The following is a 15525-nucleotide window of genomic DNA, read 5'->3' as shown; positions in this document are numbered from 1 at the left end:
AGAAGTTGATGGTAGTTTTAATGAGGTCATAGATCTTTGTTGAGATACTCTGAGGAGAAGAAGGAGTTTAGCTGCTTAAATCAAGAAATGATCAAATATGCAAGCCTGTTGTTTCAGACTTCTGAGTCCTGTTGAAACTGAATAAAACAGAACATTGTGAACGCGTTTCATGACGTATGTGATGTCCTCTCCCCCTCCCTTCTCTCCTCAGCATTGCTTCAGCATTGTAGCTCCGCCCCTGCTGGATTCTGGTCTCTCCCCTTTCTTCTGTTACTCTTCCCTTTCAAATGTTGTTCCTGAAACCACAAACTCCTCCCAGCCTGCCCTCAAACAGCTCTGACTCCACAGAAACAGCGGAAACACACAGAAGAAGATGTAATTTCCAGTAAACAGAGAGCGGGAGGCAGGTCAGTCTTCATTCCGCTGTAGTTTTATCTCATTTCATTTTATTTGTTTCACTTTAAAATGAACAATCTGAGAGAAAACCCACCAGAGTCACTGTTAATATTCGATGTTTTATCATTGTGACGCCATCACTGTGTTGCATCATGTCTCCTACAATGCAAAACACGAGATTCAAGAAAGTTATAATATCTTATTTTAGGATGATTAAACCTTATATTTTCTGATCAAAGACAGAGACCCATAGACTTGTTTTAAGGTAACTGACATATTCAGTCATTTTTCTGCTCAAGCTGACAGGTAACAAGTCTGAAAAGTGGATTTATCTCTATTATGAGAAAATAAGACGCTTTGCTTATTTCAAAAATCAGACCACAGCTAAAGAGTTTGAAGATATGAATTCCTACACTGAGCCAAGTTAAAGCTCAGTCTGAAAGCTGCTGGTTAAAACTCCACAGCTCATAAACCGAGGCAACTTTAGAGACAAATAATCAAGGTTCAAGCTTCTTCAGCCAAACAGGCTGTACTCTAAAACAAGTTTTAAGGTTAGATCGTGTTTGATAGTGGATGGATTTTTATGCTGGTTTCAAGAAAACTTATTAAGTTGGTTTTTTTGACCCCATTGGCAGATTTTCTTGTTTGAAATGATCAAATAATATTTTGTAATGTTTCAAATAGGGGATTTTTTGCATATTATACCGACTGGTTTTTCCAGTTATGAGTTGATGGAAACATATTTCCTGTTCATGTTTCCTCTCTGATCTGATATTTGATTGGTCTCAGCCACTCCTTCAAACCTGTCAGCATTGAAGTGAATAAAGAAGCAGCTTGAAAGGTTTTAGAGATAAAACTGATTCTCAGCGTGTGTTTGTGTTAATAATGAAACTCAGACGGAGTGAAGTGCAGGAGATGAGTGACTGTGCTGAAGAAGAGGACAGCCGTCTGTCTGTGAAGAGTCACTGGTCCAAAGATTCACCTCCATTCTTCAGTCATGAACCCTCAGACGCAAAGTAAGTCTCTACTGATGGTGATGAAGTCAAACATTCTTGTAAATAAAGTTTCTGTTTCTCATTAAAACTTTGTTGAGAGATTTAACTAAATAACTGTCAGAGTTTTATTTACTAAGACCCAGTTCATAAAGTGCTGCCAAATTAATGTTCAGATGCGTGTTGCACATGTTGTGCTGGAAGATTTCATGGTACTGGGATCTCTTTGGAGTTTTTGGAGTTGATCTACGTTTATTCTGACAGAGATAAATAGACTTCAGTCAGACATTATAACATTGTTGGCAACAAAAAATACACACAATAAATTATGAGTAAGTAGGATGGATTATGAAAATTAATAGGCCAAAAAAATGACACCAATCTCTCCCACAGGACAATTGTACAAAAGGGGAGAGATGAAGAGTGCAAATAGGATTTGGCTCTGAACTACTTCAACCTTACATCTACAGGTGGCAAATTAAAGGAACAACTGGTCCATGTCTGAGTGCTGGACCCCTACAGTGAGGAGATCTGGTGGCTCTGTTATGCTGTGGGGGGCATTTTGCTGGTATCATTTGGGTCCACTTGTCCCCTTAGAGGAAAGAGTCACTGCTAATCAATACAAAGTTGTTCTGAGTGATCACCTTTATCTTATGATGAAACATTTCTATCTTGATGGGAGTGGTCTCTTCCAGGATGACAATGCCCCAGTTCACAGGACACGAGGGGTCACTGAATGGTTTGATGAGTATGAAAATGATGTGAATCATATGCTATGACCTTCACAGTCACCAGATCTCAACCCAATTGAGAATCAATGCCAAGGCTGAGGAACACCATTCTTCTAAAAGATATTCCCTCATTTGGTGTTTTGATGATGGTGATAGAGAGCGCTGTCTAACACTCAACACTCAATCACACACCTGGGCCCAGTGTGGTCGCGACTGTAAATAACCCTTCTACAGAGTTTCTCTCTCCTTCTTCAACTCACCTCTTCCACTCTGAGCGCGGCACAGCACGGCTGTTTTGTTTTTTTGTTTGACAACATGCACACACACACATCCACACATGCCTACACTACTGATTACTGACTTCCATGTTTTTCCGTTCTTATGTGTTATTTCTGTAAATAAACACTTGCAAAGTTGCAAAACTGGTCTGGTCTCCCATATTTTGTCGCAGCCAATGAGCCAGGCTGTGACACTTTGTCCTTTTGATCATTTTACAGTATTTATATAATGTGAATAAAACTTTTTGCTGTTTCCAGAGGTCAGCACCACAGACAGAGAGCAGAGTCTCCAGCATCCAGTTGTCTTTCTATGAAGAGTGACTATTCTAAAGAAGAGCCTCCATTCTTCAGTAATGAACCTGGACCCTCAGACACAAAGTAAGAGACTGTGTCTACCATAAACTCATGTAATCAAAGATAATTTAGTGTAATTACCCATTAACCATAACAGATCTTAATCTGTTTTTGTACTCAGAAATTATGATGGTATTTCTGCTACAAAACACTAAAAGAACCATGTTTGAATTCACCAAAAACATTTACACATCTGAAGTCAAAGTAGCAGTAAAGATTTACAACAAGTTACAATCTGAAAGGTTTAAGTAGGTATTTAAGTGCAACAAAGAAAGGTTCCCTGCTGCTCAGCAGGAACTATAAAAGAACTATAGATTGGAATGCACCCTTAGCTCTGCCTTCCTACCTATCAATCATGATAATCAGCCATCTGAGCTGAGGCGGAGGTAACCAGACTGTAAATCCACATCTCTCTCTATAATATTTGAAGGATTCAGGAGGAGCAGCTGTCCTGCTGTTCTTTGTGTCAGGACGTCCTGAAGGATCCGGTCTCTACCAGCTGTGGACACTGGTTCTGCAGACTGTGTATCGTCTCATACTGGGACCAGTCTGCTTCATCAGGAGACTCCTCCTGTCCCCAGTGTGCAGAAAGATCCAGAACAGGACCTGGACCGCAGACAGACAGTCAGACCAGCACTGTACAAAGTAAGACTGAAGATCTGTCTCCTGATCCTCATATCTAAAAACAGGACATTTTTGTAAAATACATAAGCTTCAACATTTAAATTATTATAAAGAAAACACCAGAACTTTTTACGTTTTTTTTCTTTCAGACATTGTTTTTTTTCAGTAATGTAAATGATTCCCAGTGTAAGATTCAACAGCATTTAGTGTGTTTACATGCATTTAAGTAACTGTTACTGTAATCTGGTTAGGGATTAGAGAAATCTGGTTTCTTCAGGTAGATTTCTCTGCCATGTATATGCATAACATGTGCTTAACAAAAGACTGTAGATAGGGAAAGTTGAGTGGCAGTACAAATGTGGAGATCATTATACAGAACGATGCATCCTTGTGTTTAAAATAATTTGATCCAAAGTCAAACTGGAACTAGTCACGCAGTACTAGTATTACCTTGGGACATCGTGATTTAGAAATTACCCACGCACCTGAGTTTTGTGTGATGCATTCACACGGAATAAGCAAAATCTGTATTTTACTCAAATTTACTGACATTATCCCCCTGTATATGATTGATTTAGCACTAAAAGTGTTTGTATTGAGCCTGCTGATGGATAGAAAAATGTTCCTTATTGCATACTGCCATGCATGTCATCCATCTCATCATCTTTCAAGATTTCGCTCTTCTGATGGATTTGAGTTTGCCCTTTCTGTGAATGGGTCTCCATGCTATGTAGCCTCCTGAATTTGCACCCAAAATGTTGTCAGAACTTTCCTTTATAATTTCCATCACAGTCTCCATAATTCTCATCCGGGAAAGAGGCATAAAATAGACGCAGAGAAAACAAAAAACCTTGCTAAAAAAAGAAAAGACCCCAAATCATGAAATGCCGATTTGCACAGGACTAATATTATCACATAACCTCTGTGTTAAGCAAAATATGGTAGGTAATTTGTGGTGGAATTTTTTGCTTTACAAATTACATACATGGCAGTTTTGCACAGGCTTAAGATCACAGACAACCGCCCCCAAATTATTACAAATTACTAGAGGTCCTCAGGTAATACTAGTCCAATGCAAATAGGGCTAAAGTATCCCCTAAAGGTCTGAATAAGTTGGCTTCCACCACTGGACATTTGACTGTTAAATTAAGACACATCCTCACTGTAAGGAAAAGTCAGGACCAACACACCATCTTCTATCATTAATACAGATAAAATAACACATCTGATCACTGTGCACGTTAACATGTTCCCCATAACCGTCATAACCTGGTTTCTTCTGAGTAACTTGGCTATGGAAGTTCATGTAAACAGACTGATAGATGTTAAAAAAATCCATACTTTTCTTCTCTTTCAGGAGAAAGTGGTCTGCAGGAGGTTTTAGATGAACATAAGGTCAGTCTGAGGAGGAGATGTGAATGTGTGACTGAAGGAATTGATGAAGCAGGAAGTGAAACCCTCCTCAACAAGATCTACACTGAGCTCTACATCACAGAGGGACGGAGTGAAGACGTTAATACCCAACATGAGGTGTGGCAGCTTGAGACAGCTTCCAAGATGGAGACCCTCCATGACACTCCAATCAAGTGTCACAACATCTTTAAAGTCTTACTTGACCACCAGAAACACATCAGAGTCGTTCTGACAAATGGTGTCGCTGGTGTTGGAAAAACCTTCTCAGTGCTGAAGTTCACTCTGGACTGGGCAGAGGGCTCTAAAAATCAAGATGTCAGTCTGGTGATTCCGCTTTCGTTCAGGGAGCTAAACTTGATCAAAGATGAGAAGTACAGTCTTCTCATGCTGATCCATGAATTCCATCCAACATTACAGAAGGTCACAGCAGAGAAGCTCGATGACTGTAAAGTTTTGTTCATCTTTGACGGCCTGGATGAAAGCAGACTTTCACTGGATTTCAACAACAGGAAGGTCGTGTCTGATGTCACACAGATGTCATCAGTCAATGTACTGTTGACAAACCTCTTCAAGGGGAATCTGCTTCCCTTGGCTCACATCTGGATAACTTCCCGACCTGCAGCAGCCAATCAGATCCCTCGAGCATGTGTTGACAGGGTAACAGAAGTACGAGGCTTCACTGACACCCAGAAGGAGGAGTACTTCAGGAGGAGATTCAGTGATGAAGAGCTGTCCAGCAGAATCATCTCACACATCAAGACATCCAGGAGCCTCCACATCATGTGTCAAATCCCAGTCTTCTGCTGGATCACTGCTGCAGTTCTGGAGCAGATGTTGACTACAGACCAGAGAGGAGAGCTGCCCAAGACCCTGACTGACATGTATTTACACTTCCTGCTGGTTCAGACAAAGAGGAAGAAGCACAAGTATGATGAGGGACATGAGACAAGTCCACAGGAGTTGACAGAGGCTGACAGGGAAGTCCTTCTGAAGCTGGGGAGGCTGGCATTTGAACATCTGGAGAAAGGAAACATCATCTTCTACCAAAAAGACTTGGAGCAGTGTGGTCTTGATGTCACAGAGGCCTCGGTGTTATCAGGATTTTGTACAGAGATCCTCAAAAGAGAGAGTGTGATCTTCCAGAAAACAGTCTACTGCTTTGTTCATCTGAGCATTCAGGAGTTTCTGGCTGCAGTCTACATGTACCACTGTTACACCAACAGGAAGACAGAGGTATTGGAGGACTTCCTGGAAGATGATAATGATGATGATTCATTGAATGATTATGATGATGACATGGACGATAACTCTTACCCATCCCTAGATGACTTCCTGATGGGAGCCATGGAGAAATCTCTCAAAAGTAAAAATGGCCACCTGGACCTGTTTGTTCGCTTCCTTCATGGCCTCTCTCTGGAGTCCAACCAGAGTCTCTTAGGAGACCTGCTGGGTCAGACAGAGAACAGTCCAGAAATCATCCAGAGAATCATCAACAACCTGAAGGAGGAGCAGGCTAAGTTTATCTCTCCTGACAGAAGCATCAACATCTTCCACTGTCTGATGGAGATGAACGACCGCTCAGTACATCAGGAGATCCAAGAGTTCCTGGAGTCACGGAATAGATCAGATAAGAGACTCTCTGAGATCCACTGCTCAGCTCTGGCCTACATGCTGCAGATGTCAGAGGAGATTCTGGATGAGTTGGATCTGGACAAGTACAACACATCAGTGGAGGGTCGACTCAGACTGATTCCAGCTGTGAGGAACTGCAGAAAGGCTCGGTAAGTCCAGATTGTAACATCATTATAACAACACCATAGACTGTTTTGAAGCCTCAAGTTTAGCGATTTGATCATTGCAATCTTGGATTTGACCATTGCCATCTTGGATTTGACCATCGCCATGTTTGATTTAAGGAGCCAGAAGTGACCGTATTTGAATGAGAGTGTGGAGCTAATCATAGCGCTAGCTGCAAGCTTCATTGGCATGGTGCATTTACAATCTATGGTTAACAGTGATAATGCTAATGTTAATGCTAATTTCCGCTAGCAAAAAACAGGCCAAAAACCATTAAAACAAAATATACTCACCAGAAAAACTGAACATCCGACTCCTTAGAAGGTCTTTTATTACAACCAAACACTGAACAAGACTTTTTTAGGTGACTAAAATGACCAAACTGAAAACATACTGTGAAATAACAGCAGCTATGGCTATACTCTGTGAATCTTGGGTTACGCCATGGTTACATTACGTAATCAACTGGTAGTGACTTGTCAATTACAGCGTAGCTATTCCCTAAAGTTTATGCTGTTTTATCATCTATTTCACTCTAAATGGAACCATAATATAGAAAATGAACATCATGATGCACTGGAGAAGACTTGAAACTAGCGATTGACACCATAAACTCATTAGGAAAGTGTTTACTGAGGTAGTAAATCAAGTGAGAAGTAGGGTCATTTTCTCATAGACTTCCATACAATCTGACTTCTTTTTGGAGCAAGAGGAGTCGCCCCCTGCTGGCCATTAGAGAGAATGCAGGTTGAAGGCACTTCTGCATTGGCTTTACTTTTCAGACTGGGAGCTACCCGCTTGATCATTATACAACTTTGTGGAGCTACTGTCACTGTTTCTGGCAGCAGTTTTCAGAATTGGAAAAGAAAATTTGAGAGGTGGTTTGAGCGGATTTTAGTCTGTCTCAATTGCTTTTCAGATGCATTTACACAAAGCTTTTTCTAGATCAGATAGCTGGAATCATCTAGGAAACATGAATTTACTCTGTGTCAATAGGGTTCGAGACAAGAATTTAAATATAAACATTTGATAAACACATGTTGCCACAGAGGTCTCCACTTTAAAGTTTGATTATCAGGTCAGGCGTAGTTTTACCACTCCATTTACATTTGGCACACATAATGTCATGTACTGCTTGCGCCAACCTGAATCGACCTGAATCAACACTTTAATGACACATGGAGTTGTAAAGCATGGAAACTGCAGACTGTAAACAGCCAATATGTTTTACATAGTTTGACAACACTGAATCCAAACATATGATGTCATGTTTTGACCTTGATTGTGTAAAATTATGACTGAATTAAATTAAATAACATAAAATATTGAATATCTGGGCTCTTTGGGACAATATATTAAAATTTTAGTTTGTGCAGCTCAAAAGCAGGAACTTTGTGGTGTTTAGTATGAAATGATAGAAGTGGGACATTATTCAGATAAATATCTGGTTCATCCTGTGATATCTTGTCCATAACAAGGACCACTACCACTCCTTTTCTCAGATAATCATCCATCGTTTATCAGCTGATGATCAGCATCATATCAGCCACCTCATGTTTCAAGTTTCCCTGCCCGCACCGCTACATAACAAGCAGCACAACGGCATGGCCAAATGGAGTGCAGTGATCATTTATCATATTAATTGTGTTGTATTGCTAACTATTTCCTCTATTTTTTTGAGATGGATAGCAGCAGCCTGTGGTGTATGGTACAGGTTGTTAGTTGCGTCGCTCTGCTGGCTTTAGAAACAGGCAGGAAGGTTAGAGCAGGCAAATATTAGCATCAACATGTAACAGAGACGCTATGGAAACTAGTCAACAAGAACTGTACAAACAGGTCTGTAAACTAAAACACATACGTCAGTTATGATTGTCCTTTTACAAAACTATGTTCAAGCAGGTCATGTATTGTTCTCTTGTTGGTTACTTGTAATAGTTCTCAATATGACAACATGTTTTCAATCTTTTCCCATTGTACCCCAAACTATTGTCATTTTTCATTTTGTGACTTAACATTCACTCTGTCCTCCCAGACTTCCTGAATGTTGGCTATCAGAGACTCACTATGAGGTTGTGGCCTCAGCTCTGAAGTCCAACCCCTCCCATCTGAGAGAGCTGGATCTGACAGGAAGCAAGTTGCAGGATTCAGGAGTGAAGCTGCTGTCTGCTGGACTGGAGGGTCCACACTGTAGACTGGAGACTCTCTTGTTAGTTCACTTACTGTCTTTTGCTCTTGTAGATCTTAAACTGAGCAAAAATTAAACACAATACATAACCTGAAAATGATCAATAAAACATTCATATTTTCATTTCACATAGTATGGTTTACAAATGTTCCTCAGCTTGTCAAACAGATCCCCAAACCACCAGAAAATAGTCAGTTTCTGGAATATCCACCATTTGCCTCATACAGCATGAGACATCGTCTCTGTATAGGGTTGATAAGTTTGTCGGCAGTGGTTTGTAACATGTTTCATTCCTCTTCCTGCTTCAACATCTTGGATATTGGTGGGAACTGATTGCATTATCTGTCAGGATATTGATGCTGTGAAGCAAAAATTCCTTTTATTCTCTTCATCATAGCAAAGATGTTGATATGCCACAGTTGCCATGTTACCATTGCATCAGATGAAATAGTCACAGACAGAAATGTAAACACATTCTTGTGCAAGATCTGAAAGAATTAATCTATCTGATTGTTTTTGTTATTTTGTAAAAATGGGAACAAAAAGAAAAGTGTTGTGTTTAAAATTTTATGTTTATGTGTGGTGTGCAGAGGGTGGTGGGAATACTATTCAGTTTAAATCACTTTTTTTCTTACCATATCATTTCTGATATAGATTTTATCCATTTAATTACAGACTTGCTAATTGTGGACTAACAGAGACCAGCTGTGCATCTCTGGTCTCAGGTTTGAAGTCCAACCCCTCCCATCTGAGAAAGCTAGAGCTGAGCTCCAACAACCTGCAAGATTCAGGAGTGAAGCTACTGTCTGCTGGACTGGAAAGTCCACAATGGAGATTGGAGACTCTGAGGTCAGATACCATCTGCATGCACATGATGCTGGTTTACACAAAGGCTGAGTCCAAATGTCTGGACTTCACCATTCTTTAGCGCTGCATGAAAAAATGCAGCAGTCTCATTCATTTGAATGGGGGCACTCTGGCAACAGAGTGGAGGTAACAACACCAAAAATGTTTGCTGAAATGTAACACTATGAACCTATTTCTACTGTTTACCTCAAGATTGCTATGCTGAAATACAAAATAGTTGTAAAGTCCTGTCTGAGAATCATAAACCTCTGTGAAGTGTTTTGGTGTCTGGTAAACCTTCAAATTCAAAGATCTGTTACTCCATCCAGCTCCCTGGATCATATTTCATGTCTTATCTGTACCTGAAGCAACACGCCACCACCAACACAACCTCCTGTGCTATCTCAATGCAGGACTGTTGTCATGCTGTTCATGCTGAACACCCTCAGAGTATGTTGGCTAATGCTTTAGGCTTACTAGGAATCCACATAGAAAGTGAGAAGTGAGCAGCATGTAAGCACATTCTATCCATTCAATCCACACTGACTCCAACCTTTGTTCAGCATCTCTGTCCACTGAGGTAGCCGTTTGTCATCAGCAGCTCCTGGCAGTGGTGTCCTGGCCACTGGGAATACTGGGACAAATCCCAGTGGGCTGCCACATCGATGTGCTGGTGGGCCATCTAAAAATCTCTATACTGGCCCTGTCTGTCTCTTTACTGGCCCTGTCTGTGTGCGTCTCATTCAGAGTGCGCATGAGAGCATGCTGCATATGGATATATCTGTTCCATGAGACATGTGAGTGATGGATGTCAAAAATACTTCTAAAAATGCTTTCTATGTGGATTGTCCATTAGAATAACTTGCATTGGATTGGTCAAAGAGCTAAATGAAGACTAAAATTACATACCAGTCAAAAGTATTTTTGTGAAACTGTTGTTATGCCCACTATGTGAAGCGGCCCCTGCACATCACCTGTCTGGCAATTTATGCCAGACAGGTGATGTGCAGGGGCAAATCAGTACTGTTAAAGAAACTGTGGAGAAAAATACTTTGAGGAGGGTTACAGTAATTTTTATTCATTACCATGGAAACAGGTGGCATGATGTCAGTAAACACACAATCACAATAAATATGTCAGAGTTCACAAGGGCTCCATCCAGTGATAAGGACAAAGAAATGATATGCTATGCCATTAAATTAGACAGATCGGTTATGAATTTGATTTCACTAAATATTTAATTCTTTATTCAGATTGAGTCGGTGCAGTTTGTCAGAGATCAGCTGTGCTTCTCTGGCCTCAGCTCTGAAGTCCAACTCCTCCCATCTGAGAGAGCTGGATCTGAGTATGAATGAGCTGCAGGATTCAGGAGTGAAGCTGCTGTCTGCCGGCCTGGAGAGTCCAAACTGTAGACTGAAGACTCTGAGGTCAGCTCACTGACTGTTTTTCTTGTAGATCTGATATCTTTATCAGGTGTCTTTAGTTGTTGGCTTTACTTGTTCTATTTTGCAGAATAAAAGTGATTCATTTTCAGTACAACATGTAACTGGTAATCATATGACCAACTGGACATGTTAAATATCTACAAAATATGTATTTTTACCTCTGTCCATGAGTGAAATGAATTTTACATAATGGATGCATTTATATGAACACCAGTAATTGCAGAACTGTGAATGTGGCATAATATGAACAAATAAATTTATCAATCAGAATATCATTAATTCTGACAATGGTAGACAAACTCGGGTTGGTAAAATTGGGGCCCAAGGCTTATTTTTTGCCACAGTGCACCATAGTGGCTTAATGCAGCCCTGAGCAGTGGTTGCAGTGAATTGGCAATTGAGGTATTAAATTAATAATAAGAGTAATTTGAGTAATATGGCTCCTTTCCTATCCTTATCAGTTTATAAGATAAAACGTCACTCTTACTTCAGATGTCAGACTATGAAAATAATCTGGACAGAAACCGGACAGAAAACATTAAAACAGAAAGAAATAGAAAAAAATATGTGTGAATGTATTTCAGTCATTCAGCAGAAGTTGAATTCAACCATAGTCTGTATAAAACCTGTCAGTTGTGTCTGTGTCACCCTTTATGCAGTTCAGCCCAACATATACTCCTCAAAAAGCTTAGTGTCTTCTTTATAATAGTATAAATGGTCACTAAATGAAATCAGCTTCAACTATCCATTAGAGGAACTGTAGCTTGACATACAAATAAACTATTGTTCTAACACAGCTAAAGCTTCGACAGCTGCTGCTGCTGATAAGTTCAGTTCATCACAGCTCTGATATATAAATTCAGCTCTTAAATAATTTCATCTTTCTAAAATGAAATAAATCCCATCCGGCTCAGTTGAGTCAAACCACAAAGAGAAATAATAAATTTGAGCAAAATTAAAATAAAGAGTTCTGTCTTTTTGCACAGGTCATTGAGTCTCCATTAGTAGTCACGCATTGTTGATTTTGCACCTGGTAGTCTCCACTCCCACCACAACACCACTCTTCTGCATGTATCACAAAAAGTATTCCTACAGTTTCCTAGCAGATTTATCTCTGTTTCAACAAAAATATAAAATCACAATGGAAAGAAACCAGAAACAAATAAACATACAACATTGATCAGTCTGACACTGGGGACACTGCTGTCTCTTCGCCTTAGATATGACAGAAATGTCACATATTTATTAGGACTTATACTCTAAATAAGGACTATCAGCTTATGAAACAGGGACACAAAAATAGAAATATGTGACAGGTATCCTGACTGTTTTTCCTGAAAATACAGACTTAATCACTGTGCATTGCCAGAGAGCTGCTGCTCACATCTGGCCTCAGCTCTGAGCTCTGACCCCTCCAATCTGAGAGAGCTGGATCTGCATGGAAATGAGCTGCGGGATTCAGGAGTGAAGCTGCTGTCGGCTGGACTGGAGAGTCCACACTGCAGGCTGGAGACTCTAAGGTAGATTATATATTTTGCTTTATCTGTTTGGGATCTGACAACAATCTGTGCTTTGTTAAAATATTTTCCTCTGTGCAGGTTGAAGGACTGTCTGATCACAGAGGACAGCTGCTCACATCTGGCCTCTGCTCTGAAGTCCAACCCTTCCCATCTGAGAGAGCTGGATCTAAGTGTCAACAAGCTGTCTGATTCAGGAGTGAAGCTGTTGTCTGTTGGACTGGAGAGTCCACACTGTAGACTGGAGACATTGAGGTACAGAATTTCTTTACAGAATCTCTTCCTCTGTAAAGAGTCTAAAATCCAGCTGTGGTTTGATAAAATCATGCTCTCTGCAGGTTGAAGGACTGTCAGATTACAGATAAAGGCTGTTCATCTCTGGCATCAGCTCTAAAGTCCAATCCCTCCCATCTGAGAGAGCTGGAACTGAGCCTTAACAAGATGCAGGATTCAGGAGTGAAGCTGCTGTCTGATCTTTTGGAGAGTCCAAACTGTAGACTGGAGATTCTGAGGTCAGTAGAGGTTGGACCAGCATTTTCTGGTTTATGATACAGACTTTTGGCAGTGGTGGAAAGTAACTAAGTACATTTGCTCAACTACTGTAGTTAAGCACAGTTTTGAGGTACTTGTACTTTACTTGAGTATTTCCATTTGATGCTACTTTATACTTCCACCCCAATACATTTCAGAGGAAAATACTGTACTTTCTACTTCATTACATTTATTTGACAGCTTTAGTTACTTTTCAGAGGAAGATTTGACATAATGGATAATATAACAAGCTTTTAAAATACAACACATTGTTAAAGATGAAACCAGTGGTTTCCAACCTTTTTGTCTTTTGATGTCTTGCAAAAAGCAGTGTGTAGACGGGGTCACATTTGTTAAGTTGTTAACGGCACCACCAAATAGTAATTTTTCCCTCTAAACTTCTCACATGCTTTCTGAATGAATGTTCAAATGATCCAATATTTCAGCAAAAATCAAAGATTAGAGAAAAAGTCCAAAAACTGAAAACAGATTTGTGTATCAGAATTTTGGTTTTTCTTCTGTCCTCTCCCATTAATCATCTCACAACTCCTCAGATTTATCTGGTGACCCCTTGGAGGGGCCCGACCCCTAAGTTGGGAACCACTGGACTAAACCAGCTAACTGTATATAAAGTAGTTGAAACTAGCTCCACCTCCAGCAGCTACAACAGTAACATGCTGCTCTAACACTGATGCTTCAGTATTACTAATCTAATGATGTCATACATATTAATATATAAGTCAGAGGGACCAAACCACTACTTTTACTGCAATACTTTAACTACATCAAGCTCATAATACTTATGTACTTTTACTGTGGTAGGATTTTTCATGCAGGACTTTGACTTGTTTGACATGTATTTTTACATTGCAGTATTGGTACTTTTACTGTAGTGGGAGCACTTTTTCCACTGCTGGCGTTTGGTCAGGAAGAGAGATATAAATACAACAGTCATCCAGTCAGATCATCCAGACATTTGCTGTGATCATATGACTGAGTTAACCCATTGTGTTCATCCCCACAGGTTTAAATAATGTTGGACTGTAGAGAGAGAGGACGTCATTCATCAAGCTGCTGCATCTTCACATCTGAATTCATATTTATCAAAGATGTCAGAACTGTTTCTTTTCTCTTTTCAGTCCTTTCTTCCCTTCTTGTACCATATCTTTTTTTCTTTTTTGCTGGTATTTCTTTTGTTCGTTCTTTCGATTTCCCCCTCCTTATCCTTTAGTTTGTGTCTTATTTCTTAAGATCGTGTCTTCTTTCCTTTCAGTTTTTCATTTAGACTAAAACTACTCTTTCATTCCATTTCTGTTACCCTTTATTCAAATTATTAACACAAAATTCTCACCTGCATATCACTATCAACATATCACTATTCTGTCTACCATTACCACACCACAACACCCTAAAAACTACCCAGAGTCACAATAGCAACCTCCTGACAACAACCTAGCTGCTACCTGGTGCAGCCATGGCAATCATGGAAGATCTTTGCAGACACTAAAGGAGCCACCAAATAACATCCTACCAACCACGTTAGCAATGACATACAGACTAATTATGAACACTGTAACAACATCCTGAAACCCCCTATCAACTGATCCTACCAACTGCCTAGCAACAACTATGTCATACCAATCAACTCAAGTAAATAATGACAGTATAATAATTACATTACAAAAATAATTTAAAAGTGCAATGCAGAATAAAACAGTAAAACAACGAGAAACATTGAAAAAAAGACCTAAACAGGACATAGACAGTAAGAAGAAAAGACTTTCTGATAAAAGTGAAGTTTTAGTTTGTTTCATCTTCCCAAATTCTCAGCAGTTAATTTATCAATGATTAAATCACATGAAATTAAATATTAAATACAGCTGTTTGCATTCCTAGTTGGATGTTTATATTTCATCCTTTAACTGTAGCAAAGCCTCACACATACTGACGAACACTGAGGACTGTCTGATGTGTGATTTACAAACTGAAGCTGGTAGTTTGTTGGTTTGAACAGCAGGTGGTGCTGCTGCATCGACAATCACCTGAGAATCAAACATACAACAAGTGTAATTCACTGTTGTGTGAATATTAACAGATAAACAGCAGGTGGCGCAAATTCTCCAGTAGATGCCATTAAACTACTGCAGAAGAAGAGGACACAACGAGATGACATTGGTCAAAGCTCAAATGATGGAAAACCATATGGAAAACATGATGGAAATGTGACATTTCTGATTGTTTCATGTATTTATTTGAGGAAGGTTACAGTCTCCTCATCACTCCACACAGTTCTGATGTTTTCAGCTCTCCAGTGACGTTTAAGTCACATGATTCATGTCATCATTTATTCACTCCTTCTGTTTACATTTGCTTTTTATCTACACAGCTACTTTTAGTCTTTTACACAGTTTTACAT

At 39.7% G+C, this 15525-nt stretch overlaps 1 protein-coding gene across 2 annotated transcripts; it reads left to right on the top strand.

Moving 5' to 3' along the window:
* The first annotated feature begins 326 nt into the window (after window positions 1-326).
* LOC122972234 (NACHT, LRR and PYD domains-containing protein 12-like) lies at window positions 327-15321 on the top strand. Of its 2 annotated transcripts, XM_044339191.1 has the most exons (11): window positions 327-407; window positions 1293-1412; window positions 2656-2775; window positions 3182-3396; window positions 4733-6569; window positions 8618-8791; window positions 10870-11043; window positions 12408-12581; window positions 12660-12833; window positions 12917-13090; window positions 14134-15321. In XM_044339191.1, exons 2-11 carry the CDS (start codon window positions 1312-1314, stop codon window positions 14141-14143), a joined length of 3153 nt encoding a protein of 1050 aa, XP_044195126.1. In that variant the 5' UTR covers window positions 327-407; window positions 1293-1311; the 3' UTR covers window positions 14144-15321. The 2 variants fall into 2 exon arrangements, with proteins under 2 accessions (XP_044195126.1, XP_044195125.1); XM_044339190.1 differs by lacking the exons at window positions 12408-12581; window positions 12660-12833; window positions 12917-13090; window positions 14134-15321 and having other exon boundaries at window positions 9446-10919.
* Window positions 15322-15525: the final 204 nt, after the last annotated feature.

This window comes from Thunnus albacares, chromosome 21, assembly GCF_914725855.1.
Source record: "Thunnus albacares chromosome 21, fThuAlb1.1, whole genome shotgun sequence".
In the NCBI taxonomy this organism is placed as follows: domain Eukaryota; kingdom Metazoa; phylum Chordata; class Actinopteri; order Scombriformes; family Scombridae; genus Thunnus; species Thunnus albacares.
Note: the sequence above shows the minus strand (reverse complement) of the source record. Positions and strands in the feature narration are given on the sequence as shown.

Excerpts from the sequence above, each read along its gene's own strand:
- LOC122972234 (XM_044339191.1), top strand. The coding sequence starts at position 1,312 with ATGAGTGACTGTGCTGAAGAAGAGGACAGCCGTCTGTCTGTGAAGAGT. Across the intron at positions 2,776-3,181 it reads CCTGGACCCTCAGACACAAA|GATTCAGGAGGAGCAGCTGT; the intron begins GTAAGAGACTGT and ends TAATATTTGAAG. Across the intron at positions 12,834-12,916 it reads TGTAGACTGGAGACATTGAG|GTTGAAGGACTGTCAGATTA; the intron begins GTACAGAATTTC and ends TGCTCTCTGCAG.